Source organism: Patagioenas fasciata, chromosome 6 (assembly GCF_037038585.1).
Source record: "Patagioenas fasciata isolate bPatFas1 chromosome 6, bPatFas1.hap1, whole genome shotgun sequence".
NCBI classification, from domain to species: Eukaryota; Metazoa; Chordata; class Aves; order Columbiformes; family Columbidae; genus Patagioenas; species Patagioenas fasciata.
In genome coordinates, this window is record NC_092525.1 from 8772802 (window position 1) to 8797507 (window position 24706).

General features: G+C 44.0%; 1 protein-coding gene across 1 annotated transcript in view; it reads left to right on the forward strand.

The window, feature by feature from the left end:
- BEND5 (BEN domain containing 5) overlaps positions 1–24706 on the forward strand; it is an 876445-nt gene that overhangs the window by 650319 nt on the left and 201420 nt on the right. Inside the window, exon 7 of the mRNA XM_065842086.2 lies at positions 12664–12753. Within this exon, the coding sequence (XP_065698158.2) occupies positions 12664–12753 (90 nt within the window). The remainder of the gene's footprint in view (positions 1–12663; positions 12754–24706) is intronic.

Sequence of the window (24706 nt, forward strand, 5' to 3'; positions counted from 1 at the left end):
CTCTATAGAAAGGTTGCAAGGACATGAGAAGCGAGCAGATCTGTGGTGTGCCTGCGTGTGAGGGCTCAGCCACAGAGGTCAGGTAGTTCTTCTGGAACAGTCTATGGCCTGAGCGAAAGCTAAAACAATGCATACAAAGTTAAGGTATTTTTAAAAAATATAAGCACCAAGAGGCAAGTGAAAAATAAATTGAAATTCAGCTAAAGAAATTGCTGGCTGAATATCAAGAAAAATATGCGTGGAGTGAGACAATGGAATTGGGTGCTGGCCAGATAACGATGGTCTAGATGAGCTAAAAGGTCCTTCCCAGATCACATGTGAAAGGGAATACGGACATTTGAGTGACTAAGTTTGAGAGGCAGTGAATATCAAGCAGCAGGTGGGCAGCCACAAATATAACCTACGTGACAAAAAGTGATCTGCTGCAGACGCTGTGGCATCCCGTTTGTCAGCCCCTTCTGTCCTCTGCTGCCTCACAGCATCTCCCACTTGACATTCCTACCTTTGACGTGTCCCATCCTTTAAATAAATGATGACTGAGAGTGATCCCCTTGAGCTTCAGCTTAGAGCGTATTTTATTAATTTATTTCTTGCTGTGCTAGATTTCCCCCCCTCCACTTTTAAAGGCTCCTTTGACTTTAATTAAAATCCTCCATAGGCTTATTGCTTCGAGAGAGAGTGTGTGTATAAATTGGTTTTAACAGTTTGCTGACTACCTGCGTTTTACAGAACTCGCGGAGCCTTCCACTGTGTGTGTATGCAGACAACAAAATAGGTTTTCACATACGCATCACGCTATATTGATTGACTGCCCCTCTGAAATTTATTGCTAACTAATGATGGACAAAAAGGACAATTAGGATTGGTAGACACCTGTGTGCGTGTGAAGTTAATGTGGTGTTAATAGATCTCAAAGAGGAATCATGTCTGCGAGAGGAGCTGTTGGTTTGACAGGGGACAGACGTGGCAGGTTGGGTAGGGTGGGAGAAGGTTTTATGTGTCCGGGTGGAATTTAAACATCTTTTGTGATAATTAGTTTTGCAACAGAGGGGCAAATGACACAAGCAGCATCTGAATAAAAATGGTAGCTTACATAATTCTTGGCCCTTAATGAGGACAGAAAGCGGGCATGCGTCTCACCATTGTCTTTTGAAGGACAAGAGGGCAGGACGTTGTGCTGCCAGACTGGGGTATGCGGTACAGGTCGATATTCTCAGTGTGTTCATGTTCGAGGTGATGTGTGGGACACTTGCTCATGCTGGAGTCACAGTGAAAAGTGAGTGGAATACATCCACTGAGGCAGAGCTGATTTAGGACTGTTAAGACCCCTTCCAACCCAGAAACTCCCTGACATCGTGTCTCTGCGATTAAAACTGAATAATCGATGAGCAAAAGCAGCGTCTTCAGGAGAGGTCACCCCACTTTTGTCAAAACGGGACATTTTCCACCCTATCTTTGCCATCCCCCTTACATCAAGAAGATCCCACTTCTCATCCCAATTTGAAACCAATCTCCAACATTACAACAGAGAAGGATTTGGTTCTGGCTGCTCTGGGGCTGTGTGGGGGTGTTTGAGCCCTCAGGGGAGTCTGCAGCCCCCATCTTGCTGAGGTATCTTGAGTTTGGTAGGCAAGAACTTCTACTGACCACATTAATTGTTGGTGCTGCATGTTCAAGTCTGGATTCTGATTTCAGGGAAGCTGTGAAGGTGAAGAGAGGATATTCACTGGTGTATTTTTTTCCTGTCTTGTGGGCTTAAACCTCCCTCTGGAGAGCGTTGGCGCATCCTGGAGAGGTCAGTGTCACGTTCTGAGGAGCACTGCTCTTCATGAATCTCATTTCAGCAGGCTGCTTTTTATTGACCGCCAGCTCAGCTGCCGTCATAGTTCAGTAAAGGCCAGAATGCCTGCAGAACACCTTGCTCGTCCTGCCTGGGATCACTGCTTTTAAGCCAGGTCTTGTACACTGAAGTCTTTATTTTGCTTAACCCTGTCTGTCCCATTCTGTCCTCCCAGGGAAGGTCCAATGTGGGGGGGTGGAAATAATCATCTCCTGTGTACTGTAATTAACCATGGAGTGTCCCTGCTTCTTTATTATTAATGTTTTGGGAAGAATAAGAGAGAGAAGGGTTCATGTTGTTCAAGTCAGTGTCTAAAAGGTGGAATACAGGAGATGAAGCCGGTGACAGTGTTGCTTGTATTTCCTCACTGCTTCCCTGGGTTTGAGCCTTTAGCCCACCGGTTGCTGGGCTTTTTCACTCTGTTGCTTGCTACTTTTTCACTCTTTTTGTCCTCCTCACAGGATGCGATCTGGCCTTACTTAGAACAAGATACCTGAGTAGGTAGCTATCCAGCTTTTTCCATCATTTCATGCCTCTCCACCTCTTTTTCACTTCTGCGCCTGTTGTGCTGTTTGCCTGTTTAAGTGAAGAATATGATGCGTAGCCCCAGTGAGTAGAGGTTTTCCAGTTACAGCTTCCCAGAAACACCTTTCCTGAGTTCTGCATGTTGTGTTGCAGCTTGTTCCTTCCCTGGTATTTTATCATTGGCCTTGAGAGCTCATAGACCCTGGACTGGCAGATTCTGGAGCTGCATCTCGTGGCAGCCTCAGATGTGCTTTTCAGCACTGCCTTCCTTGGAAGGATCCATGATGGGAGTGCGAGGACGTGGCTTTGCATCTCAGAGAAACTGGAAGAGTTTTGAGCACAGCTGTACTGGGGCTCTCAGTTCTGAAGTGCAGACAGTTTTGCTCTAGTTTTCACATGGGGAAAATCTAGGCACTGAAGTTAATCACAAGCAAATCCACAGCAAAACTGGAAAAAACAGAACAAAGGTGTCCTGGTTGCTCCTGTAACTGCTGGACCACTCTGTGAGTCGTTCGTAATTCCCTCTTTGCTATCTTGGCTGAAATTCTGACATAAATTATTCTCTTATCTTTCAGCCCATGCATACTTAGAGCAAACAAACACAGCCTTAGCCCTCTCCACAGGAGAGAGCTGATGGAGAATTGCTTTATAACAGGCACTAGCAATATCTTTTGAATCCCTGGATTTTAAAGACAAACTGAAAAGATAGCGGTGTAACTAGTATTGCAGGTGGAAATGCCTTGCATCTGAATATTTTCTTTCTATCCTTTTGTATAAAGTGAAAGGCTACCAGGATGCTGAGCATTTCTAGAGGATGATAGCTGTGCAGAGAGAGCAAGATAGGGAATAGATAGTTGGGATTCCTTCTCTACAGATGAGTCCTGCTTCCTTCGTGGCTGCAGGCAGCTCCTTAGTGGTTCTGTTTAACCTTTGCTGATGTGGGGCTGTGGAGCTCAGTTAAGAGAACCCTGTGGAACGGCTGAAGATCTTTATTAATGTCAGTCGTGGTAGCTGAAGAAGGGCTGCAACTGCATCTCTATCTGGTGTAAAATTTCTAGAGATAAACAGGACGTGCTTGGGTTTATTCAGTTTGTAACTTAATGTCAACCATTGCAAGAAAAGAAATGCTACTGTAGATCAGAGTTCATGTATTCAAATACAGAAGGGTGAGTTCCGGCTTCATGGGATTTAAGGAAATAGCATTGAAAGACACTCCAATAAAATGAAGACTTGTAGCAAATCATGGCTAGAATGTTTCTGACTTGGTGTTTTTTGGTTTTGGTGTGTGTTGGGTTTTTTTCCTTGTTTTGTTTTGTTTTTTCCCTGCAGGTAAAATTTACTTTCTTGTTCTTTATCATCTGAAGGACACATGCATTTTCTGGGATTTTGGGAATGATTTCTGGGGTTCTGGGATTAGACATCAAATTTAACAAGATGATATATAGCTTTGAGGAGCCACATTTGATGTACCACTTAGCCTTCCCATAATTTACTGCCTGTCTCCAGTCTCTGGAGGGCGAGGGGTTTATCTGCACTCCAACCTGACTTTATAAATAGCGAGAAAAGCAGGCTGGGGACCTGCCTGCTAAACTGTTATGATATGACGGTGATGCAGGTAGGTGACATTAAATGCTACTGTCTGCATCCTTAATTGTGAGTTGTCATCCCCTTGGCCGTTTGAGGACGATAATGTGCTGTTCGTATTCCAGATTTCTATTCTTATTTCTGTTCTTAGTCATAGGTCTGTATGTTCCAACATTCAAATGGATGTTTATAATTTGAAAACGAAACCTCAGGTGTGTCAGGAGTGGGTTGTGTTTTTAGGGGTTTTCTGTTTGGTTGTGAGGTTTTGGAGGGAGGGTGTGTGTTTTTGATTGATTGCTGTGGGTTCTTTTGTGTGTTTTGGTTTGGTTTTTCATAGTGGTGATGAGGAGGGAGGAAAGATGTGAGTATACATTGAGTGGGTTTGCATGTGGTTAATTTTCCTGCCTTGGAAGTGCAGCAAGCTGCCAGTATCAGCCCAAATGGAAAAGTGGCTTCCCCCAAGAAGTAATGAAGATTAAACACAAACAAGTGGGTCTGGGAGGTAAGGGGGATCTTGCTCTATAGACGTCTGCCATTTCTGATTTTGCGAACAGCTCTGCAGTGTCGTTTGATCTATGCTTCAGCATAATATTACCAGGAGATATCTCTGGCCTTTTGCTTTACAGTCAGATCCCTCTGCTGCACTGTTTAGGATGAAAATGCAGTCAAGTATTAACATTGAGACTGTTTATGTAACTTCCCACTGCATGGAACCTCTCCAAAATACCCTGCAATTGATGGAGGGGATGAAAAACAAGAGCTGGATAGAAATAGTGCCTGCTCTGGGATTTATATAGGTCAACCAATTTCAATAAATAGAAGTTAGGCTGTTGATATGTGCCCATCTACTTAAACTGTCATCAAAGTTCACTTAGCCGCATTCCAGCAGAGATTGCTGGCAGTTAAGGAGATGTGAAAGGCATTGTTACAGAGGACTGAAAAAGGAAAAGGAGGAGGAACAAAGAAATAGCCAGGCAAGGAGATCTCGCATGTATTGCACTTCCAGCTTCCTGGTGGCACTGACGAGTGTCGATAACTCTTCCAGCATCTGCCTTCAGAACAGCTGAGTCCCACTTTCCTGCCCTTCCCTTGTGTCCATCCACTTAGGATGCTCGCTTATGGCACAAGTCTGAATGTTCCTTTTTTCTCTTTTCTGCTGGAACATATTTAATTTGCTTTGAACAAGAGCAAACCCAAATCCCAGGGCCTCTGAATTAGGGGGAGCTGTGGAGGGGAAATACAATGAATGTCTTAATCCTGTGTCACCCTGTCTTTGAGACACTGTGCTACATTAAATTGATTTTGCAAATGAAAGCTAAAAGCTAAGCAAAAGCCACCAATCTATTTTGCCTAAAGATGATTTTAGTGCTCTTTATGTTCCCCTAAATGACAAACCAATTTGTTACCTGACTACATAAATATTTGCCTATATTAGCACCAGAAATGTTTTATTTTTATTAGCCCAAACTTTATCTTTTTATGAAGACACAGGGGCCCAATAAAATTAGTGTGCAAATATAAAACCCAATTTGCATTTTTTCATGGTCAGCAGAAAAGCTGAGCAAAATCAATTTGATATTAGGTCAGCATATACATCAATAAAGCATATGCACACACAGGACCATTGTAATGGTCGCTGTAATTTCTATGCTGCCAGAGTAAAGAGATTAAATAATATTAAATGCTCCAAAATAGCTTTGCTTTTAAGAGGAATGTAAAAAGAAAGAGACACTTTTGCATAAAATGGGCAATAAAGGATAATAGTTGCACAATCTCCAGCTCTAAAACATTGTGACAATGATCTCAGGGGCAGGCTTCCTGCTAAACAGCCCCAGCTCAGCAAAGCTCTTACGCCGACACTTCTATTTGAGCGTGTTTTTAAACGCTATAGAAGTCTATCAAACAAATCGCATCTTTAAGCATCTGACGGAGTCAGGGCCAGAACCTGAAAGAAAATCTAGAGCTTGAGAGGTTTGGAGCCAGCTTGCAGCATTACATGCAGGACCATTGCTGGGTAGAATGTCCATGCACAAGTGAGGCTTTGCTAAAAAATACCCCTCTGTGCTCCAGATGAGATGGTCTGGACGTGGTGGTAGGTGAGGGGAGTCAATGAGCAATAAGTGCACCTTGTAGCAGTGCTCCCTGCCCACACCTGAGCTCCCATGGGTTCTGCATGGGAGCCAAGATGCTGCTGCCTCCCTTTCTGAGTACAAGTACATCGGAATGGCTGCCTGACTTTCAAAAACCTGTAGTTCAATCTTTGCTCACCCCCTCTATGGTCCAAATGGCATTATTTTTACCTTCTGTGCCACGTAGTTTCTTTGTACCACTCCAAGCAACTATGATAAGGCAAGAAAGAAAAAGCTTTTGTTTGTGTGACCTCACCAAGTCCAATGGGAATTGGTAGTGACCAAAACCGATGTGTTTTGTACTCTGTGTTGCCAAGATGTGCGCTCTTACCCAAAATGACATTTGTGACCAGAAGTAACAAACATAAATGGAATTAGGTGCTAATCTGGTCTCCCAGGAAAAGTCAGAGTACAGCAAATGCCACTTGGATTTAATTTGCTGAAGCAGGTTAATGCGGTAGAGACTCGGCAGTCAGGACAGCAATGACATCAGGGTTTGCTTGCCACGCAGATGTTGCAGTTCTGCTGGACACAGACAAGCAGAGATAGCACAGTGAAGTGTAATGCAACACAATTACTTCGATTTCTTCTGTGGAGTCTTTAACTCGCAGGGTTTTGCCTACAAAATGCTGGCAAGAGCCCACCTCATACTGCAAAGTACCTGAGAAAGGAAGATAATATGGAATTTATTTGCAATGGATAATATTTAAAGCAAATGCTTTTTTTGGGCCTGCGTTTTTAGGATGATGGATTTACATTTCTTCTGGTCTTGTACAGATGGGGTGAGATGTAGGAGGGGAGAAAGGTGAGGTTTTCCTAGTGCCTGGCCCAGCTTTGAAGTCATCTGCAAAGGAATGGAATTCACTTTGGAGCTCTCCTGATGGGCACTGCCAGTTAAAGGCTGTCTGGAGTAGCCTACTGGGGTCAGACTCGCTCTTCCTCTGTACTCCATCAGCCCTAGTACTAATTAGTGCCCTTGCATGATTACCACACCAGTGCTACACGACTTAAAGAAACCACAAATCTGCAGTCTGTTTCTGGTCTGCTGTGGTAGCAGGAAAGATCCTGGATGCTGAGCCAAGTTCTACCTCAGTTCTGTTACAACACTTCATTCTGCTAGTGCAAATGGGATTGCATAATCTGAACGTTTCTGCATGAAACTTGTAGATATGATTCTTTTTTAAGTAGAAAATGTTTTCTGTGGGACCCTGTTTTAGTTGCACTAGTGTAATGTGTAACTGGGAGTGGAAATTGCTGTTTCCTGGTTGAGAGTTGGGGGACCATTGCCAGTGGGATTGCTTTAAGTGGTTGGCTTGTGCATGCTATAGCAATAGAGGATAAAGAACATAAGTTGAGGTCCAAAGTAAGTGATATTCAGAGTGAGAGATCTGAGTTGTTTGCTTGCAGCTAACTGAGTTTCTTTTCAATATGACATTTGCTTGGTGTTTATCACCATTGAGTGGCTTTAGTGCCGGAATAGATGTTGAGGTTAGTGTTGTTTATTCTGACTAGCACCTCAGACCTTCACAGCGTTGCCCGGGGGAATTCTCTGCTGAAGAGGGCGGCAGTGGGTGAGAAGCAGGCTCTGAGGGTGGAATAAGTAGTGGCAGATTGTTTAGGTCTCTGTCAGATTCCTGAGTCAAGGCAAATATTATCAACGGTGATGGTAGTGGTAGCCTTCAGAGGGAAAGTAAAATGTTCAGGTCAATCTTCAAGATACTTTCTAGAAGATAAAATGAAGAAATAATTCCAGAAATCTATAAATGTCTTCTTTTGGACAACTTTTTCAGCAAATAGTTTTGTTTCTCAGATGCATTCCTATGGCAGTCGGAAAGGTAGAAGGGGGCACCACAACAGACTATTTCACTACATTTCCACTATTGGCCAAGCTGTGGCTAAATGGAGCGTACCTTCCTGTCATTCTGCTTGAGCGCTTTTGGCATCTACTGAGCAAAGCTATGCACTTCTGATCTTTTTAATTCTGATTGATCTTTTCAATCCTGAAGTAGAAAATGGGATGTATTTTCAATGTATCATTTAAATTAAAACATGAACCAGTGTTTTGTGGTTGTTGCATCCATTACTGGTTTGATGGGTTAAACTTGACCAGCTGCCAGATGCTCACCCAGTTCCCTCTCCTATAGCACAGGGGGCAGAAAATAAGATGGGAAGGCTTGTGGGTTAAGAGAAAGGGATATATCACTTACCAATTACCATCGAGGGCAAAGCAGACTTGGGGAAAAATTATTAATGATTTAATTTATTGCCAACTAAGGTAGATTTGGACAGTAAGAACCGAGGAGAAAAATTAAAACGCATTCCCCAATCACCCCCCATATTTTCCCAGGTCCTATTTCATTCCTGACTCCTCTACCCAACCCCATCCCCACCAGTGATGCCAAGGATGGGTACTGGGGTTGTGATCAGTTGAAAACAGTTCCTCTTTGCTGCTCCTTCCTCCTCACGCTTTCCCGTGCTCCAGCCATGGCCCTTCCTGTGGTCCTGCAGGAGACTCTGGTCCAGCACGAGGTCTTCCATAGGCTGCAGTGTGGGTATTTGCTCCAGCCTGGTCTCTCCAGGGTGCCCAGGGGACCCTCTGCCCCAGCACCCGAAGTGCTCCCTCTCCTTCTCCTCTGACCCTGTTTCTCACTATTTTCTCACTCCTCACTTTGACATTTTTGCCCTTCCTCGAACGTGCTGTCAAGGAGGTGCCACCACCTTCGAGGGGCTGGGCTGTGCCCTGTGGTGGGGACATTGTGGATTGAGCCTGCGGCAGCCCAGCCTTGCCTCAGAGCTCAGCCCTGCACTTGAGCATGGACACCTGATACAATTGGTAAAGGAAAGATAAAAAACTACAAAGCTTTTTTTATTCTACTTTTTTTTTAACCCTGACTACCATAGTTATCCTTCCTTTCTCTTCCACTCGTTCTTTGTTAGGCTATCTGTAAAACCACAGACGGAGAAAACAGGGCTGTTGCGGTTTGGACTTAAGGGACTCTTTGGAGGTCTGTGCATGTACGTACATATTTGCCAGCCTCTTTAGCACAAGATGTTACGGAGACCCAGACAAGCATGCGAGGCTGAATATATGATTCCAAAGACCACCTGTGGTATGTTGGGATGGATGGGTTACGATGTACCGGTGCTGGGTTAGGGCTCAGGCTGGGAGCCCAGCCTGTAAATAATGCATGTCCTGTACCAGCTGGGTTAAGAGTCCACCTCTCAGACTCTTGGGTGTTAAGGTATTCAGTATGAACTGCTCCTTGGTTCGTATCGGAAGCCCTCGGTGCACCTTGTCCTGTACACTGGCTAATGGGCATCCATGTTGCTTCCTACGTCCCTGTTCTACCAGCTTTTTTGGAATAGCCGAACTGTGATTGCAGAGGACCCCCAGGACTGAAGGCCGGCCTGCCGGTTTGGTTTCTTCCCATATGTTCACAGAGCCTTGTATTTAGGCAGGGATTTCACTCATCAAAGCACTCACATCTAGGAGGCGCTACTGAATTTTTCAGCCTTTCCAAGCTGCGTTAAAGATGCAAAAATGTTAACGGAAACACTTAAACGGTTTTCTTACGCAGATGCAACCATTCTGAAATCCAAACACTGAAAATGAAAAAGACTCTTCAAAACAATAGTTAACAGGTCACATTATTTCATCCAGCTCAAATACCAGAAAGAGATGCACGTGCACAGCCGCATGTGCCATGTGCTTTACTGTTTCTGTATGAATAATGCAGGATATTGCTTAAAGAAAAAAATTTACGAAGGTTTGGGCTTGACAAAGTTGGAGAGAACATCTGCCACATGAAGATGGGCAGCCAGCTGTGTTTTGCTCACGTTGAGCACTGCAAGTCTAGGAGGCTGTGTACTCTGGAAGGCTCTGTACATTGCAAAGTTGCACATTCGCATTCTGCAGCAAATGTACTTGGCAGGGAAACAAGTGATGCACCAGGATTATAGACCAAGGTGAAGTGAAATCACTTGGCACTGAGTGCAGGGTGGAGGGAACTGAGGTCCTGGTTTGCACCCAGTGCACTGGCCCAGGCTGCCCAGGGAGGTTGTGGAGTCTCCCTCCCTGGAGACATTCAAACCCGCCTGGACACCTTCCTGTGTGACTTCTCCTAGGTGTTCCTATTCCAGCAGGGGGATTGGACTAGATGATCTTTTGAGGTCCCTTCCAATCCCAAACATACTGTGATACTGTGTGATCTCCCATTGATTCCAAGCAGCTTCACATGGAGCCCTAAACTGGGAGAGTTCTCTTCAGTTCCAGAGGAGAATGAACTGACTAATGATTTTAATAACTATTAGAAAGGGTGAAGCATAAATAACCAGAAGGTTGTAATTACAAATGAACAAAACATGCCCACACAAAGGCTCAAACTAATCCTCTAAAAGATTTCCTGACCCAGGAGCTGTTCCAGCTGCAAACGGTGGTCACATTGCTGAGCATCACTGCCCCTTTAACGTGAAGCTGCTTTTCCAAGAGAGGAGGAGAACTTTCCCCTTGCCAAAGTGATCCCAGCTTTCTCCTTTTGCTCCTTAAAGTTGGTTTGCTGATTTATCTCCTTCCTCCCACACTGAATGTTGATGCAAATGATGTGGGATGGTCATCATCTTCTAGCTGATGGTGCTGTGTTCCTTTTTGCTGCCTCCCACTTTTCTCCTGCAGACAAAATTGACCCCATGAGCTGGTGGGTTTGTCAGAGACATTTTTTCTTATATTTCTTTGCCTCTGGGGCTCAAGAACAGCAGAGAGTGGTGAAGCTGGAGTATGAAAGAACAAATGAATGGTTGAGTTAGAGGGTGAGCAGCTGTAGGACATCTAGAGAGGTTAAGGAAATAAAAATAAGCCTGCTGAGATGGATATGTTTTTGGTTGTTCTCAGGAGACAACAATTCCTGTGGTGCTGTTCGGTATGGTTTACCTTTGGGGAAATGGAGCATTTCGAAGAATTCAGGAAATTAAAAAAATAACTTCAGTGTGGCCTCAAGGACTCCCAAACCTATTTGAAATTGTGTGTTTGGGTATATATGTGATCCATCTATGCAGTTTAGGGACAGAGGGGTGGGAGGGGAGCTTGGATTAAGGTTTCAATCTCCTTTCAGCGTGTGAACTTTTTCTTTCATAACAAAGATTTGAAGTCTGGAGCAACTGGATCTTGCTGTGCTCACTCTCACTGCTGTGTGTGTGTGCTCACTCTCACTGCTGTGTGTGTGTGCTCACTCTCACTGCTGTGTGTGTGTGCTCACTCTCACTGCTGTGTGTGTGTGCTCACTCTCACTGCTGTGTGTGTGTGCTCACTCTCACTGCTGTGTGTGTGTGCTCACTCTCACTGCTGTGTGTGTGTGCTCACTCTCACTGCTGTGTGTGTGTGCTCACTCTCACTGCTGTGTGTGTGTGCTCACTCTCACTGCTGTGTGTGTGTGCTCACTCTCACTGCTGTGTGTGTTCAGATCTAGATCAGACGTCTGAGGTCCTCACCTTTTACGGTCTTTAAGATTTCCAGAACCCATTTTGAAAGAGCACAGTTTTTATTGCCTGTTGATTAAATGCTGTCACTGCACAGACAGAGAAAACATCCTCTTTGACCCATGCACTTTACAACTGAGGCAAGTGGCCAAAGTCGTGTGGTTTCAATACTGGGGGGTTAACCCATGTTAAATTCAGTGTAGTTGGGATCTAAGTCTCCCTTCCATCCATCAAATTACAATTTTAATGGGAAGTTGTAATTGTTGAATTGAAATTGAATTGTAACTGTAAACCGAAATTCCCCAAAGGGAACAATTGAGATTATTGAAATTGAAACCGAAGTTGAAATTCAAATTGAAATTCAAATTTAAATGGAAGTGGAATTGTAATTGGGAACTGAAATTGTTCCCTTCACCCCTCAAATTACAATTTGAAGGGGACCCAGCATATTTTCACACCCGGACTGGAAAAGGTTGCTGACATTTAAACCCGGCCTCTTTTCCACACTTCATTTTTGAGCGTCTCTTCCAGATGCAATCCCAAAGAGTTACAGCTTAAAAACCCCCCCAAAAAAGGGCAAACTAACAAATAAACCAAAAACCCCACAAAACACACGAACAAAAAAAGCACCCTCCCCAAGTACCCCAGAGCAAAGCCCAGCCCAGCAAATGTCATTTGTTAGCACTTGATGTTGTTTGGCACTTTGAGGCTTGTACCAAGCTGAATGCAGGGTGCAGTTGGCTTTAGGTTGTGAATGGACCCCTGCTACTGTTCTTGCCATCCCAGGGGGACATTTATCACAAGTGAGGGAGCAATTACAGTGCAGTTAAACTTGCTGTAGTAGATCTTGGTTTTTAAAGAGAGCTAACTTTGTAGGTTTGGCTGTGCGTCATTAGTTTTGCAGCCCCTGTGCAGTCTGCTATATGGCCTGGTGCAGCGACCTAGGGCTGCTGCCTCCTTGAATTATAGATTGTACTTATTTATAATGTATGACCAATTTTAATAAAAGGATATGCTTTAATGTTAATGGTCCTTCGTGTCCTACCTATGGGACCCAGTTTAAGAATCTTCTTCTCTTTTTCTGCCTTTCCCTTGCCACCCCTCCTGCTGCAGAGAACCTGCGTCCAGGGGCTGAACAGAAAGTGGTGTTCATCACTGCCCGAGTCCACCCCGGGGAAACACCGTCTTCCTTCGTGTGCCAAGGTGAGTGTCTGCATGGCGACGGCAGGTCTGGTGAGACCTATTGATACACGTATTGGGTTGGCGTGAATTTGGATCTGGTGGAAGGCTGAGTTCATGCCACAGGGTTTTTTCCTGCAGTGAGGATATTAGCAGAATCTCTGGCCTTTCCCCAGCTGCCTGTTTTCTCAGGGACAGTAGGAATATATTACCTCAGAGTCTTGTGAATGTTTGCTGAATTGGGTCAGAACTGGACTGTGCGCTCTTAGGCTGTTCAGGAAGAACTGACAGGCTTGTATATGTGCGATGTGATCATGTAAGGAAAACAGACTGAAAATGTTCAGGGAGTGGTCCTCCCTTAAGTGCTTATGTTTTCTTGCTGTCTAGTATCTTCAGCTTCTTTTCTACCACGAAGCAGTGACCCTGGCTCTCCAGTTTAATTCCAAGAGGCCTCTGTTTGTCTGAGGCTGCTGCTGTGAGGAGCAGAGCTCCCAGTGGCTGACAGCTGTTCCTGTACAAAACATTCCTGCTAAAAATAGAAAGCAAATTGCCCAGTCCGTGTTTTTCTAAAGAGTTGTAAATCTCAGGCTTGTGGGTACAAATACATAAATAATCCTGGCGTGTGTTCGTATAACTTCATTGTATAGGTCTGAAATATTGTACTTATGGTATGTGACTTTCTCTGGTGGTAAATTGCTGGCAGTGTAAATCAATGTAACTTCCCTGAAGCCAAGGCAATGTGCTAATTTCCTACATCAGCTTGGATCTGGCCCTGGATCTGCATCAATCAAGCATATGCGGAGTTTATTGTGTTGGGTGCTTGTAATGCCACAGATTGGTTTGTGGCTGGCCCCGTTGGTACCTAAAGACCTCAGTGGGAAAGGTCTGGCGATGTTTCATGGTTTTCTCAACGTGTTCCTCATCCTGCAGGGTCCTGTGTCTGGCATCTCTCTAAGGCAAAAGATCAACAGCTGTCACTTGTGCTGCCCTAACAGGACACTGGGTCCCTTGCTGACCCCAGAGGTAGCAAATGTAAAACCCTTCCTTTAATAAAGCAGCTTCAGACTGAGAGCAGGAAACCTCAGTGAGTTTCCCACCTCCTGTGGTGGCACGGTCAATGCAGGGCATTATAGTACACATGATGTTTGTTAATGAATATGGATTTTTAATTGGGTGCTTTGATTGTGTTTGTGGCTGCTGGCATGGCCCTGTGAAATGAGGGCCGAGGCATGCTGCTGAGGTGGTGCTTTGTAAATGATGTTGGTTTGATAATGGAGAGTTTATTCAAAAAGGGATGTGAAAAAGCGGGTGGCACGCTTCGCCTGATGAAACAACTGGATGGAGGTCATGCTCTGATTGTCTCGGAGAAACTTTGTGTTTCGTAGGAAAAATTAAAATGAAAAAAGAGGGGGCAAATTGAGAAAAAGGAAAAGGAGGCATCCGTCTTGGAGAAGCACATCAGAAACTTGCTGTGACTGCAGTTATAATGCATGCTTGACTCGCTTGGAAACGCACGGGTCTGAAGGCACTCAAGTCCGCTGTGCATTGAGCCATTCTGCTCGCTGCGGATGAAGCTGCCTTGTGTGTGTAATTAGTGTCAAGACAAGTAGAAATCACAAACGTCTCAAGGCCATTGCTGCATTGTTTCTAGCGTTGCCACATGTGAAGTTAGGTGCTTTCGCCACCTTTGGAATCTTTTGTGTGGGGGAGTCAAAAGAAGGGATAAAAAGGATCCTTTTGGCAGTCAAGTGAGGGCACAGTGAGGAATTTAATTTTTGCAGTCCTGGGAAGCATTTTGGCGGAGTTAGGTGTTGCAGATTTAACATCCAAATGCCAGTGCAGCGCATATGGGACATGTCAGGATTTTTTTGGTTTTGGTAGAGAGATTTCTTCTTGAAAGTTTGATTGTGCTCACCACCTGAAGTATTAAGATATGGAAGCTAATCTCAAAGATTCCCCAGGTGCAAGCGGCATCTCGTATTTAAAAGAGCAGAATTGTGACTGCTGAGGTTGGGCAAATCAACCAATAAGGGAGTAGATAATGAGTTACAAGCTTTATTTTTTAATTCTTCATTTTTCTCCTTGGTTTCATTCAGTTCAGACTCTGCCTTCCTCATTAACCCTCTAAGCACATAACTAACTCCTCACATCAAGACAGGGAGAAAGATGACTAGCCAAGATTCTCCCTGCCCCCTTTGGCCTGTTCTCTGCTAGGGATATATAGATATGTGTAGTCCAAGCATCAGCTTCCTGTGGCCTGACAGCAGCTCCCTGTTACATGTTTCATTTTTTTAGGTGAGATACTCTGAGAAGCATGTTGTCCAGCCTTGATAGATCAGAATATACTGAATTCTGTCTATTGGTCCTTTGTAGTTTGTTTTGCCCACAGCTTAAATCTAAGCAAGAATCTTTGCATTCCTGCAGAAAAAGACCACAAGGTCATCTCCCTATTCAGAGCTGTATTGTTTCTGTGTCATCCTTCATATTCCAATATAAAGAATCCACTGGCAAGTGAATTTTGGATACAAATACCCCTTCTTCCTGCAGATGTACAGGCATTGCAAACTTGGATGCACACCTCTGTCTCCTTAGAGCTGTGCAGCAGTAGCCAGACTCTCTAGAATCATTAGGCACCTCATCCAGCAGTTAAAAACAAGTGCTATAATATTTCACACATGGCACAGCTGCTGAGCTGCAGCTCACTCCCTTAAAAGGCAGACGAAAGCCCAGAGGGGCTCTTCGTAGAAAGATGGATTAAGAACCTTTTGTTTCTGTTTTGGTCTTTCAGGAGTTATTATCATGCTTCAGGGTAGCCTTTTTAGGAAGTTTTCTTGATGGTTGTTAACTGCTTGTTGTAGGTTCAGGGACAGAGCTGGAGAGTCTGTCTTCAGAGAGTGTGTTCTCATGAGTACCCTTTACACCCAAAGGTAGGGTGGTGCTCTGCTCCTTAGGCTGTGATGGTCATCACAAGCATTGATGCTTGTGTGGTGTTTGGAGCTAAGTAGGGATAGGGTCCAGGGTGAAGAGGGCTGTTGTTTTCACTTTGCTCTCATAGACTGTTTTCTAACCAACTGGAATCACTGGAGGGCTTTTATAGTGCAACACACAGTGTGAATTCATCTTACAGCTTGAACTCATCTCCCACGGGCTCTTCAGATTTGAGGAGTTTTTCTGAAGTTGTGGGTTTAGGTTCCTTTCCTTTCTTCGATATTTTTCTGAATTTTCCTCCCCCCCAATATTTTTATTTAAGAGAACACATGCTATTAATATTTTGACTTCCACATTACACTGTTAAGGCAAGTAAATTATTAACTCTTAAAGACAGAGTCAGCTGTCAGATAATGCCTATATACATATGTAATGTGCACAAATGTCTGTGAGTAGAATCTGTGCAAGTCCAGATTCTCTAAAAACTGGTGGTCAGCCAACTTTCCAAAGGCTTTGATTTTTGTCCCAGATCTGTCAATAGGAATTATTTTCCCCCAGTATTCTTACAGTCTTATTTTCCTCCCTTTGGTGTCTAGACTATATTTTCTTTGTGAGAGATAAGCAACTGTCCCTCACTAATCATGTGCATGGAAAGTTGTAGGAGACATGTGGTGACTACTGTGTTTAAATTTGTCATATACGCTTTGGCTTTTGCCACCAGTCAGTAATTGCAAGCTAAAGCATGTCTAGATATACTTGGCCATGTATTTTCCTCATAGACTTAGCGTGTTCTATTAGTAGGATGTCATCTGTTGTTTTTAACACTTGCTGGTGTGGCATCCACCATGTCAAGTAAGCGTAAAAATGAAAATTTGTACCCTAAATTTTGCACTTTAATCTATTTTGCCAGACTGGGAGCCTAGAATGGAAGACCCAGTGCAAGAGGGGAGGGAGAGGGATTCCACAGCTGGGTCTGTAGATGCTGAGCATCTTGTGCTAAGTGTAATCTGACCTGAAGCTGACCTTGAAGCTTATGGCTTGAATAGGGAGCAGCCATTACAACAAAAATATGAAGAAAACAGACACCTGGGACTCTTATCCATAAGAAATAGAGCAAAAATGACTTTTCAATCAATCTTTTTTCATTACAGCTTCTTAAATGAATGCTCTCTCTTGTTTCACCTTAAATCAGGCGATAGTAAATGAAAAAGCAGACTACCCTGGGCAACGTCTGCTGATTTTCCATTAACATTCTTGGTCTGTGTTTTTAATATCCACCCTCTCACCACCAGAGGGCAGGAAAAAGTCTGAAAACTTGTATACATTTTGATTCTATGTTTAAAGAGCAGAGTAGAAAAGGATAGATAGACTGCCTGAAAACCAGTCTCCCACCGGCTGTCTCAGGAGCCCTGCTGTTGCACAATAACTCACTGGGCTGGTGATTAAACCTGCTGTGACCAAGGTTCTCCACATGCTAGGAGGGATTTTATCTCTAGACAGACTCCAAAATTGCCTCTTTAAAGTAGTGGCAGTCTTCTAGTCCACTTCATGGAGGCAGTGCCTTCAGATGCTTTGAACTGGATCCTGCAGGATCCCTGAAGGTATTAGTAAGAGAGTGAAGTTGCTACAACATGAGTGGGACTTCATGTTTTGGTTTGTGTTTGTTCGTGTGTGTGGGTTTTTGGTTTTGTGTGGGAAAGGCAGTTGTGTGTGTGAGAAGAGTCATTGGGAAACTTGTTGTTCCTGCTGGGAATTTTAGCCAACCTCTGCCTTCTATTAGGAGTAAAGAAGAGGAATAAACTGTTGGGGTTAAAAGCTGCTTTTCTGCTTCCTTCACTAAGCATAAATCTTTTGAGCATTAGGGCATAAGTGATAGTAGCTGGAAGACAGGACAGGGTATGTTTTAAATGCAAGAGTAAATGCAGCTAATGAAGGCTTTACATGGGAAAAGAACCTTTCTGAAGGGGCAGACTTGATGGCCTTGCTTAGCTGTTTCCAGGGGATAAATTTCTCCTAAAGAAATGAAGTTGAGTTGTGTAGGCATTGGTATAGGACACCTTTGGTAGCAGTAGCTGTACTAGAGAAAAGCATTGAACCCAGAAAGTGCCTGTTGTGGTAATGATGGAGCCCTCAGGAGCTTGAGGGCATCATCTGCCGGACTTCATACCAGGCTGAATTTGCCCCTGAAAAACGCAAGTGGCTGCATTATTCTGACCTCACTCAATCTGCTGTGCTGTTGCTTATAGGATGCTAAATCATCTTCATTTCTCAGCTATATTTCCTACGATAGGAGGAAACAAAATAGGATTCCATAGAGTAGGGATCTTATACATGCATGTTTGTTATATTACTGTGAAATCTTACTTCTGGTTTCTCTGCCAAATGAGAGGCTGGAAGCAAACACTTATGCTCTCCTGGCTACTTCTAGACTCAAAGTGAATGCCTCTGAATGTACAAAAAGATCTTGAACCAAACAGAAACTCCACTTTAAGGGAGTCTTATACTCTCTTGTCACCCCAAAGGTATAAACACAGAGCTTCCATTCTCTTTCAATACTTGTTGTACCCTTTGCAAACCTCCTTTTCTGGGTGCAATCCAGAGGAAAATGAATGTGATATTGCACAGTTCTGCCCTGGAGGTGATTGCCAATCTTGCAGAAAGCAAAATCTTTCTATAAAATGAGTGGTGTTCTGTATGCATAAGATGATGTGCATATTTGTGGCAGGAGAGGATGGGAACACTGACCTGTTCATTTACCTGCAGCTTAGCGCTTACAAGCGGTGAGGGGAACATGGTGAACAGAAGCTGCAGTTCATGGTCTCTTTTATAGGGCTTCAGGAAGCCAAATGATGAGAAGCAGACAAAGACAACAGAATTCAACAGCCCAACCATAAAATGAGCAGCAGGCCTCTCTTAAAGTTGTTACACTGCATTCACCCTTCTCACTAAGACTTTTTCCTTTAAGCGTGCAGCTCCTAAGCTTTAATACAAAGGGAAACACACTCTCCTTGACTTCTAAAGCAACATGAAAAACACTATTGTCTGTCCCTTGTAAATCTCCTGGATGGGATTTTAGTGTGAAGTATCCCAGGAGAGCAAGAGGTTGTTCTGAGAATACAAAGCATCCATACTGGAGTAATGAAAATAAAAGCTCCTCTTAAAATTGTGTTGATGTAAATAGACCGTTAGGAGAATTTCTGCTACCCAAAGTGACATTAGCAGTTACAAGATACCACAGGTTTGGAATCAATTCACAGTAGTGTCAGGCAGGTTTGAGAGGTTATATACCTGATTTCCTGAGCTGGAAGGAATTTATGATGAGGTTAAATTTCTCTGGCTATTGAGTTACGGGGTGTGGAATCCGCAGAGCTCTGGAGACCTGGGCTGCCTCTGGGGAGGAGTTGTGTCATCTGTGGCTGTTTCATGGCTGGGAGACCCCTTCCCATCAACACCAGAAGTTTCACCTCATCTCTTCCATCTTATCAGTAGTAGGGGGAATGGAAAACTGGGCTGACCCTGCCAAGCCTAGGCCTGCATGCTCACCCTTTGTCTTCCAGCAGGAGGAACGGATCAGTCCAAACTCCTCATCCCTGAGACAACAAGGTCAGCGTTGCCTACACAGCTAAGAAATGTCAAGTGGCTTTGTTTGATTCGGTTTGCCCTTTGCCCAGGGCAGCTCTTTGACTACCTCTATTTAACTAATCAGCTTTACAATAATCAGAGAGTTAAAAGAGCCCTTGGTCTTCAGAAGGAAGAATTGAGAAAGACTTCAGTATGAAACAGCAGGCAAATTTGCTATGTCTCTGGGTAGGATTGCCCAATTAATCTCTCAAATGTACTGGTTTTGCAATGTTTCTTGACTGCCCATACTTTGAATAACATTAGCTTAAAGATCATTTCCTTCCAGCCCCAACCAATCTACCTTTAGGGCAAAAATCATCTTCTAACAGCATACTGAGGTACTTTGCTGATGTCTAAGGATAGGAAAAATAAGATATTCATTCATCTGAGCTTCATGGTCACTTGGCTTTCTTTAATATGGACTGGTTTCCTACTAGAAATTGCAGTCCAAGTGGATTTTGGAGGTATTTATCCATGTCTTCCCAGTTATCAGTGAAGTCAGGGACATCTTCTGTCTGTATTGCTCTGTATGGCTATGGGCAGCAAGTCCTGCAATTTTAGGGAGCAGTATTATGTCCAGGCAACAGATCTTCTCTGGGCCTCTGGAAGTGTTGGCTGATACGTGGCTCGTGACATTGTCCCCTGAGCCTGTGCAGCAGTCCGGCTGGCCAAGAGCATCCAGCCGGCCGTGCACGCAGGTTTCCCAAACTGGGCTTCATGTGCATGGATCAGACAGCGCTGGAGCACCTGGCGCTCTCATTTGCTCTTAGTCAGAAAAGAAACTGCTCCTAGTAAAATGACCATCGTTACTTTCTAGGCATCGAAGTTGTGAGATGAAGCCTTTTCTGTAAGTGCGGCGGTCTGTGAGATCTGCGCTGATCGAGCTTCAGGTGTTGTAGTGGTATATCAGGCTTCACAATTAGGAATCTCTCCTAGTTTTTGTACTTTGCTTGAAGCCGTTTCCATTCTCCTGCAGTAGTATCACAGCTCTTCCTCACAACTGATATTAATCTTGCTGGTCTATTGTTTCCGGCTTTGTCTTCTGACCCTTTGTTCTTTGCCTGCCCTGGCTTAGTTCAGCTGAATTGATTGTTGTGTTGTTTTTCGCTTTGTTTTCAGTTCTTTTGTCTCTGAGGTACCCTGCGCTTGGCTTCTTGCTCCTTCTGCATTGCTGTAGCTGCTGCTCCGAGGACCCAGCATTCATGTGTGACTGGGACTTTGGCTGCTGGAAACTTCTCTTTGACACGAGGGCACCTGGGTGAAGTTTTCCCTCTGCCCCTGCACAGATTGCTCACGTGCTCTGTGTGCGCCTGTCGCAAAGTATTGTGCATGTGTTTAGAAGAGGCACGGCTCCTTGACTTTTGCAGTTTACAGAGAAAAGGGTCTAAAGCTTGTTTGGAGGGTGAGAAGGGACTTGAGATGAAAAGCCAGCTCCTGCCCCAGACAGTGGCCCTGCAGAGGTTGTCTTTGCCCTTTCCATGCAGTCCTGCTTCTCTGGACTCTGCGGATGGAGAGGAGGGGTAATGGCACATGCCACAGCCAAAAGGGGACACATTCTTTACCAGTCTTGCTTATTTTTTTTTCTAGGAAGAATGTAGTTGTTAATAGCTTTGCTTGGACCCTAATGCATGGAATGCTTTGTAGACACCAAGTTTGGATTTAGGGTGGCTTTGAACAGTGACACACACCTCTCAAAAATGTCACCCTCCCCAGGAAGGTTGGTTCTTTAGTGACATATGTGGCCCCTAGGTGACAATTTCCAGATGTGCCCTGTAGGGTTAATTCAAAGGTCCATTTAATTATTACATGTTTGGCAAATGATAATTGATCCCTGGTGTCTATGCTCTGATTTAGAGGTTATGGTTTCAGTCTTTGCTGCTGCTACATAAAATGGGAGATGGATGAAAAATAATGAATGTGTATAGTGTAATGCCATGGGTTTTCGAAGAGAATGTTGTACTTGAAACTTCACGCAAGCTTATTTTTATTTTTCTCCTATTTTACCCTTCTCTCTTTTCTTGTATCCCTACCTTTTTGTCATTTTATCACTTAAGGAAAAAAACATGATGAGAGAAGGAAGAAATGAAGAAAGGTAAAACTATGTTTCAGTGTTCAGTTGAAAAAGGAGAAAATAAAAAGTCTGTAGGTTTTCTTATGACAATTTATTTTCAAATTTTCAAAGTTTACTTCAAAATTGCCAGCCACTTGTATAGCCTGTAGGCAACATATTACAGAGCTGCAGCCTGCCTTATGTTAAGGTCAAGCATAAGCCAGGTCTTTGGGTGACTACAGAACAGATGTGGCACAGACAACGACAACGGGTCAAGCTCTTGTTCACCAGGGCCTCCACATACCCAAAAGGAGCAATTTCTAGCATCACTGAAAGATTCCAGTGTACATGGTTATTCGATTTCTACTGCCATGGTGGCTTTTGTATGGCACTAATTGCCATTGTGCCCAATCCCCTTAACAAACAGCAGTGCTTGGTGTTGTAACAAAGTGAGGACAGGAGGGTGTCTGATTTCCTGGGATGGCAGAGGTCATTCAGTGGCACCTCTGCCTTCTGCTGTCTGTATCTTTCATGTAGTAAAAGACTGTTTATTAAAATGAAACTTGCCTTTAAGATGTTAAAATTCAGTCTGACCATTCAAGGTAGAAAGTTAAGAGTCTTTGCCTCTGGTTACATGTGAAGTCTGATTTGAGGTTGGTTTTCTTTTTCTCCTTTTTCCTGGCAATGTTCCTTATGGCCAAGGAGATGAGGGAAACAGCCCCTTGACATTAGCTCATGTGGTCACAGTGCTGCCGGAGTTTAAACCCATTGCTGCAAGGCGCTCGGGGAGAGCTGCTGGCTGAGGGCTTGATGGCACTTGAGAGTTCATTTCCATCCCAGGCAGGCAGTGAATGCGGAGTGCAACAGAGCATTTCTTGAACAATTCTTATTCTGGAACAAGAGCATCTTATTCCTCCTTGTGTTTAATATGCTTCAAAGCAGATTCTGCAATAAGACTGTCTCCAAACAGAATTCTTTAGGAAATGGTATTTTTTTCTTCTTCCTAAAACAGCAACAACGAAACCCCTCAGTGCTTAGAGGAGCCCTGAAAGTTATTTCCTGCCAACTTCCTTGTGCTCTTCAGATGGAAACCTGGACTTTATACCCTTCTGGAGAATCTTCCCTCTTCACAAGCAGAGATGTCAGTTGCTTGTGGTGCCCCTATTCATTTGGGGGCAGTTTGCTCTCCGAATGCTTCCTCTTCAGTGCTAATTACCATCACCTTCAGGATCTGCAGCATGGCTCCATTTTCACAGCAAGGTTTTCTCTGAAGGGAAGGTGGAGTTTAGGACATATTCTGCTGATTAGCAGCCAGGAGCACTTCTGTGCTGATGGGGAGCAGCCCTAGTTTATTTCTGTGGAGCTTTTTCTTGCCTGGTTGTCATGCAGTGCAAATAAAAGAACACATCCACCTGCACTTGTAGGAATCAAAGCAGAGCTTTTGCATTATTTTTCCTCATGTAAAGATATGGTCATTTTTTGTTTTTCTTTAAGACAAAAAAAAATGACCCATAAGAAAAAAGCTTTTCCTTGCTGGAGCCCAGTACAAGTGGCTGTCCAAGTTTCCTCCAGCACCACTGGGAACAACTTGCTGATATATAACTTTCATATCAGATTCAAGGGGAGAAAATTCAGATGCAGCCAGCACTTTCTTGGCCATCAGATCTTCCCAGAGGGTTAGGTTTTTATTTAATAAAACACTTTTTGGGTTTTTTTTGTCCTATTTCCCCCCCCTCCAGTCTGGTCAGCTCATGAGTCACCCAGTAGTTCAGGTGTTGCATACAGTCCTTGCTTTCATTGTCTGCCAAGACCCAAGTTACAGACTTGTTGCGCAAATGGACTTTGGTTTATTTCAATGTTGATTATCTGATGCTGATTAGAACTGCTCAGCTGCTACTACCAACTTGCACGTATCAAGGGGCAAATGGGTCCTGGTGTGCTTCTGTCTCAGATGCAAACCCAGAGAAAGCAGAGAGCCCATGGGGGAGAGGCAGCCACCTCTTGGGAAAAGCAAGAGTTGTGATGCCACCCACCTTTCTCATGACCGAAAGACAACCACAGGAAAGCGTGAAGTAACTTTTCCTAGAGTTAACAGGACTCTCTTTCTGTTTCTGGAATCTGATGGTTGTCCATTTTAGAAGTGCTGCTCCACTGGGTGACACTGGTGTTGCATAATGCCTGTGGACTCTGTCCCCTGCTTTACTACTGGGGTCTTACAGGTGACTTTGTCTGGGTAGAAGCAGGTGAGCTGCCTTGCACCTTCGTAGTTGATTTGAATGGAAGGACAGGAAAACTCTATAAAAGGGAAGGAGTATAAACTGCAAACCTAGTAAGGTGGAAATCAGTGAAGAAGAGAAAAGGTGCTGTTGCAGCTTCCATGTTTGAGAATAACCAGAAAACAATCCCTTCACTTGTCCCCACAGAGGAAAGGAGGGCAAATAGTTGTGTGGGTTTCCTATGGGGATGGGTTGTCAGCTGCCATTGTTAGCATCTGGGGAATGTATGTATGTGTACACTGTCTTACAGGAATGGCAAAGCAGCAGTTCCAGCAGAGGCGAGCAGCTGGGGTTCAGTCCTGAGGAGTGGACACCTCAGCTCTTCTCTTCAGCAGAGTGGGCTAAACTTTTGATCTGGATCATAAGAAAACGCAATGCCTGTTTCTTCTGGAGTCTCTCCTTGGGTCAGATTCCCACTTGGCTCCGAATCCTGCATGTGTATCTCCTGGGGAGACCCAGAGTGATAGGGCACCACATTGCCCGTGGGGGCACCTCCTTCCCCATGTGCTCTTGCTCCTCTCCAGCGATACATGTCCTACTTTCACACCAGGAGTCTGTCTAGCTGTGTAGCCCTACAGGTTATAAAGGTCAAGGCAAATTAACAGGGGTCCTCCCTAATCTGCTCTTGCAATACTCTACAGCTGAAGGAAACTGGAAGAGTCATTTATGGATGACTGAACTTCTGCAGTGACCCTCTGGTCTCTATATCACACATCTTTGTGTGCCTGCCTGGTCCATAGCTATTGCTTCTGTGTCTCTGCTTGGCTCAGGAATACATTTGCAGATGTTGGAAACCATTTTCAGAGTATGTTTAAAACCACTTATTTTTCATTTAATCCCTCACATTGTATGTGATGTCCTTTTTTTTTTTTTTTTTTTCCTCCTCCTCTGTGTATTAGATTTTCATATGTAAATGTGTTCTCTGTCTTCCTCCGGAGAAATCTACCTTTTGACTTCTTGGTTTATAATACATTCTTTTTTGGGGCTGATCTATCCATCTTAAGACTTCTATAATTCTTATTGTTGCCACAGTTAATGCAATAAGACTAAGAGTACAATGGAGCTGCTTGCTTATGCTTGCTGAAAATGCAAAATAGAACTA